General features: G+C 37.1%; 1 protein-coding gene across 1 annotated transcript; it reads left to right on the top strand.

Annotated features, from left to right (window-relative positions):
• Nucleotides 1-2,725: 2,725 nt before the first annotated feature.
• On the top strand, nucleotides 2,726-4,376 carry LOC104959495 (Fanconi anemia group C protein homolog; the record flags this gene model as incomplete). Its single annotated transcript, XM_010787399.1, has 4 exons — nucleotides 2,726-3,180; nucleotides 3,269-3,333; nucleotides 3,949-4,113; nucleotides 4,220-4,376. Coding segments are annotated over exons 1-4 (516 nt in total), but the record flags the coding sequence as incomplete, so codon positions are not given.
• Between the last annotated feature and the right edge of the window lie 2,213 nt (nucleotides 4,377-6,589).

The following is a 6,589-nucleotide window of genomic DNA, read 5'->3' as shown; positions in this document are numbered from 1 at the left end:
ACTGTCTGTGTTTTACTGGGTGAATGTTTTCGTTCGGAGCTTCAAGCTAAATTGCTGCACAGAAGCTGTTATCTAACCCAGAAAGCACACTATTATGTATTAAGTTACATTTCACTCTGATTGGGAATTCCTGCAGAAGCTTTCTGTGAAGATATGTCATTTTTAATTTCCGAGAACATATTGAAGAGAAGAATGTTAATTTTAACTTGAAAACCAACCGTGAAACATTCTTAAGATGATGATAATGTTTGACTCCTTTCGAATGAGTTATTGAAACCGAGGAAGGTATCATTTTTAATTACATAATAATAATAATAGATTTATTTTGTTAGCGCTTTTACAGGTGCTCAAAGTCGCTTTACTGAGATAGTGAAAAGAAAAGAACAACAAATAAATATAGTTAAAGTCAAGTTAAAATCAAGCAATACAAAAACAATCACACATAAAAAGCCAGATTGAAGAGGTGAGTTTAGAGGTTGATAACTTTAAAACGTGATTATAGGTCGTAATGAACTGGTGAACAATCAACCTATTTGGTCGTAGGAAGTGAAGGACTTGTTGCAGCAGCATTATAACTATTGATGCGTTAATTTGTGCGTCACTTCAAGGTTACGCTGAGTAAACATGTGGTTGATTTGAATGACTAGATGATACAACTAGGTGGTTTAACTTGTTATAATATCATGAACAAATTAACATTTTGTATTAATAATCTAAATCTGCAAAGTAAATAACCAAATCTGTAAAACAGTGTAGTGGATAATAAAGTAAAAGAAAATCCCCAAACATGTAGTGCAGTTAAAGTATCGAGTAGCATAATCTTAAAATACTAAAATAAGGTACAATTACCAGCAACCATTGCACAAATTAGCAAGTTGTAGCAGTGTCAAACAGATGCTTTAGGAAGCAATGCCTATATATTTATTTCATAACTTGCTGATTTGTTCATGTTTGTATTAGTGGATTTTAAAAGTGATGGATCACAGTTTACTTTTTAAAGATTTGTATGTTGTTTAAAAATGTGTCTCACAATGCATCGTGTCTTTTACCTGCTGCAAACCAAATCTACCTGTGGGTGCAAATAAATAACTTGAATCTGATATAGTTTACAGGTTTGGTGTCAACATATTTGTCTCATGTGCTTTTGTTGGTGTTGGCTTAGTTTCAACGTCAATGTCCCATAAAGAAAGAGGAACACATAAATCAGCGGAACTGGCCAATAGCAAACGGGAATCATGATGATGAAAAGGGAACAAAGCAGTGAGCTGCGTATTAATCATACTTGTGCTAACGTGTACTGCGGAGAGTGTGGTGTAATGTTAGAAACTTCACTTGTTGTTAGGTGTTTCCAGTATTTGGTTTCAACAGATTTCACGTAGTGCAAAAAGCTCTGATAGAATTAAATGTCATTAAAAAAAAAATGCTACTATATAATATTTATTGGACATTTTAAGATACAGTCATCCAAAAATATAAGTTGTACACATGACTTACCTGTAGATGTATGTCCTTTTATCTGTAAATATTGGTACGGCTTTTACCACCATACATACAGTGTGATGGAAATGACTGAGCAATGTTAGGATGTAAAATGAAAAATGCCTGCATTTTCAATTAAAGCCACTTTATAAGTAAGTTTATTGCCAATATAATTACTCCTGCTGCTGGTTGGCCTTTATATGGAATCAAAGCTTCTGTTTTTTTTTACTTAAACCTGTTAAACTATTTCAAACATTAAGGTTAAAAACAGGCAAAGCCAAAGAAAGCACCTTATAGCTTATCTTTAGATAGTTTTGTTTGCAACATATTGAAGTCAGATCATTTTATTTTACAAATCGTACAATCATTTATCCTCTATGGATATAGTTGATTTTTAATTAATGGCTGAGACAAATCAATCTCAATCCTCACAAGAAGGATAACGATATGCAAAATATCAGCTCTCCCACAAAAGAGGAAGTGTTTTTGCAATGCAACTGTTAATTCATTTGTTCACGCCTTGTGTTTGTAATCCACAGTGATATTCCACACTTTAGCTGAGTCATCTCTGACTTGTTGGGGCCATTTGGACACATTGTAAAGTCTGATGTGTGTTCAGACCGATATAGCACTCTGTATGGAGAAAATCGAGGATAAAGACAAGTTCACAAAGAGTTCAGTTTCTCCTCTCTTCTGCTCTGCGAAAAAAGCCAGTTAAAATATTCTGCTGCTTTTCAAAGCGTTTTGACTTTCTTTTCTCTTCTTAATACACATTCATTCACTACTACTTACATTTAATATCTAACTCCTTCAGCCTACTTTCAGCTACAGAAAACATTCAACTATTACATTATTCAGCTATTTCAGGACATTGAGGCTATACATTTAGTTGTTTATACCTTTTTTAAACCTTTTCTTTTAAATATTAAGCTTCTTCACTATTTTTCCTACCCTTCCAGTTTAACATTTCACTTTCAAGTTAACAACAAATTCATTGCAAAGCATTTGAGCTGTAACAATTTTTATTCAAATCATTTCACTTTTCTGCATTTCTCCGCTCAGTTCAGCAAAACACTTATTAGTTTCTGTAGCTAAAAGCAGCTACAGAGACCATTCAGCTAATAACATATTCAGCTTTTTCTGCATTTTCAGCTAAATTCAGCAACAAATGTACACAGTTTACAGCATTCACACGCATTTTCAGCAGGACATGCATTTTCTAGTTATGATTAGCTTTTTCTTCACAGACGAGAATCAGGGGAGTTTATTAGTCTAGTTTTATCAGTGTATGATGAGGCCCCTTCTGAAAAATGCTTGTAAAACACCAAGGCCCTCTGTAACAAAGAATGCTCATTTCTGAAGCTGCTCATATGCTGTCCATACATTCTCACTTACTGGGATGCCTTTTCTCCACTCATATGGTTCAAATGATGTGACGCCACCAGAGTCATCCTATATTACAGTAACTAATTAGCTTTGATGTCAAGGGTCTTGGGGTTTGTGCAGATTGTATTAAAGTCTTGTCTGATGTTATAGATATACACATAAAGTACAAATAATCAGCTACACATTATGTTGCCCGACTTTCCGCAGAAGGTGCTGTGTCAGCTCGCTACAGAAGAAGACGATGCTGCAGCGCAGGCATTAATGAAGCGAACGGGTGTACCACCTAAAGAGTACCATGTCAAAGTACTTAGGAAGGTATTTGCCTTTATTTTTATTGACTTATTTGTGCCTTTGTTGATACTTTATGTATGTAATTAAAGCAGTACTAATTCCTTCATTTCAGATGGTGTCAATGCTGCAGGAAAACATTGGGAACAGCTGCAGTTCTTTGGTCGACATTAATCAAAGGTATAACACAGAAGTAACCAAAGCTGCAACAGTTATTTTCCTAGTTGATTAATCTGCTGATTCCTTTCTTGAATAATTTTTTGGTCTATAAAAATCAAGAAATAGTGGGGGGAAAATGATCATGTTTTCAACAGCCCATTTTAAAGTGTTCACATATCTTGTTTGGCTGTCCTACAGACAAAATCAGAAAGAATTGAATCCTTACATTTACCAAGCAGACACGTTTTAGGGACTTCTTTATGAAAAATATCCACATTATAAAACTAGTGGCTGATTAACTGACTCATTGCTGCAGCTCCACTAGAATCAAGCTTCTACTAATGAAAAAGTCTTCCCCACTTACGTTATTGCTGGCATGCAGAGTGGTATGCAATTTGTCAGAATTAAAGTAAAATCTGAACATAATAAGATTTGTATTTACTTGCACTATTTTATATGTTTTATTATGTTGCACTGTTGGAGGAGCCTGTGAGCTAAGATTTTCATTGACATAACTACACTAGCTATGTACAAATGACAATAAAAGCCTTGAATCTTGAGATGATATGACACTTTTTTTTTCTTTGCAGGTCATTGATTAGAATTTCAGATAATGCAGATTTTGTCTCGGTGCAGGTGTTCGTGTGACAACCTTCTGGCAGCGTCAGAGGCTTGTGTCCCCCTGGTCTCTCTCCCCGAGGCGGCTCCTCTCATCAGAGCTCTGTTGCAGCAGCCAGCAACTTGTGTCAGGGCAGCACTCAGTCAAGACTTCCTGGACGCTCTGACCTCTGCCTACTCCAGGTAGGGAGTTCCTGCTGTAAAACCATTTTTTTTTCATTTACTGTATTAGATGAATCCTTTTTGGAATATTTCAGATGTTATATAATTAGGTGCTGTTTTCTTTCAGTAAATGCGTGTTATTGGAGGAGCAGGAAGTAGTCTCGATGTGGTATCATAGCCTGTCCAGTCTGGAGGAGGCAGTGCTCAGTTTTCTGGAGTGTGTTCTCCCCAACACAGGTTACACACCACAGGAGCTGAAGCGGCAACTGGCACAATCCTTGCTGGTGGGTACTTTTTTTGTTATGAGGACTCAAAATCCTAACTTAAAAACCATAAAGGCATGCGTTTCTGTGATAGATGTGATCTGATTTGCCCAAAACATGTTTCAATTATGATACTGATTTTGTTTAGGGCTACAATTGTTTTTCTTATTAATAAATCTCCTGAGTATAAATGGCCAGACGGTGTCAGATATTGCTGCATCATGATTTACCAGAGCATGAGGCGACATCTTGAAATAGCATGTTTTGTTCAACAGTCCATAAGCAAAATATATTCAGTTTGCAATGAAATGAAAAAGACATGAAAGTGAATTACTCTGTTGAGAAACTGGATCTCGTTTATTGTTAGACATTTTTGCTGGGGTGAAAAAATACTGATGAATACATGTTATTAATAGTCTCCCACTTATCATGATAATGGTGGATGAAATAGGTGAAATGTTCGATTCTTTTTCAAATCTGGTTTTTACAAGTGCTTTCTAGGTAAGTGTGTAGTGGAACCCAAGATTTAAAGTATATTTTTGACCTTTTTTTCCTCCAACATCGTTGTGGAAAGGAGTTGGTTTTTGAGAGCCAGGCAAAAGACCAAAGTATACTGAAAGGTTTTTGTGGACCTGGAATTGTTATTTGATCGTGAGAGTGCTTCTTAAGCATATCATCAACTTGTGATACTACTGTCGAGTAACCAATGATGTTCTAGTTTGATCTTCACAGTTAGAGTTGGAGAGAAATGTGTAGATTATTATGTCATTGTGCTGTGGCATTTTCTGCTGCATGAATTAGCGGCATTGTTCGTAAATTGGTGACATATTGCTGTTGTTAAATGGGTTTGTTATTTACATAGTTTGACTAATCTGCCCTGCATTACAGAGTCTCACATCAGAAATCACTCCACACTCCATGTGTTTTTAGCTCCATATTGAACTGCTCTGTAAACTGTGAAACCAAACAGCTTGAATATAAGGCCTGCTCATTTATTTTGAGGTATGGCATTTGTAATGTTTTTGTATGCATAGTTCTTGGAAGCGTTCCATTGTTTTTTTTCGGTGGATCTTTATCGACTGTTTTTGCCTGGCTAACTCACGCCATTTGGCTAAGCTCTGCATGCATCTCACATCATTTGGCTAGCTCTAAACGGCATATCACATCATTTGGCCTGGGCTACGCAGCTTTACTGTGCTGGGTAAGTACCGAACTCTCTGTCACTGGAGACCTTGGCCTACTTACTTTATATAACTTAAAACCATGCCTTGTTCAAAAGTAACAAGTGATTTCTCATTTATAGGTTGTTATGGTGTTGTTCAAGATAATGTCCTCATTACTACAATGCAATCAGAAAATACCAGCAGTGTTTTGTGTTCTTTTAACTTGGCCTCCAGTGGCTGCTTTTTATCCCATAATATTTTGGAACATGCTCATAGACATATAATCGCACAGACATATTATGCAGCCAGTCTGAGAAGCAAGGATGACAATGAAATGATTACATGTGTCCAGGGTTGGGAGGGTTACTTTGTAAATGTAATCAGTTACTGATTACTGAATACATGGCTCTGAAAGTAATCCGAATACAGTTACGCGTCTTAAAAAAGTAATCAGATTACTTTTGGATTACTTTCTTTTTCCATCACAGATGGTATGTTTTGGTGAACAGGAGACACAAAAAGCAAAAGGAAACTGAACGTGTTTTTACTGTTTTAATGGCTTATCAAGAGCACAACTGAAACATAACATCTGAAACGATGCAACAACATAATCAACTTTTTGGGGATGCAGCTTGGGATGTGAGGAGTGAGGGACACGGCTTAGAACGGGCGTGTCGCCTTCTGTCCTGCCAGTGTTGGCAGGACATGAATTAAAATGTCGAACTCGGACTTCATTTTAAGGACATGTCGGCCAGGGGTGTAGAGCTATATTTGTTTAACCACCGGATTGGCAAAACAGGAGAGTGTGTGCACCAGTCTGCCTTGATCTATGAATTCATGTCCGTGACACTCACAGTATCTGCTGCCCACAGCTGTTTTAGAGAAGGAAAACCTCCTTCACTTCATGAAATCTCTGCAGCACCAGGAGGCAGCGGGATGGTTAACTCAGCCTCTGAGAAGAGGAGCGCGCAGTGCCTTTCACGCACCGCCTTCGCTGTGTTTACCTTCAGAATCATAAGGCTAAAGGGCGACCGCAGGCTGATGTGTTTTAACCACACACACCTCTACACA

Source organism: Notothenia coriiceps, unplaced genomic scaffold (genome assembly GCF_000735185.1).
Source record: "Notothenia coriiceps isolate Sejong01 unplaced genomic scaffold, NC01 NC01_scaffold00030319, whole genome shotgun sequence".
NCBI classification, from domain to species: Eukaryota; Metazoa; Chordata; class Actinopteri; order Perciformes; family Nototheniidae; genus Notothenia; species Notothenia coriiceps.
Note: the sequence above shows the minus strand (reverse complement) of the source record. Positions and strands in the feature narration are given on the sequence as shown.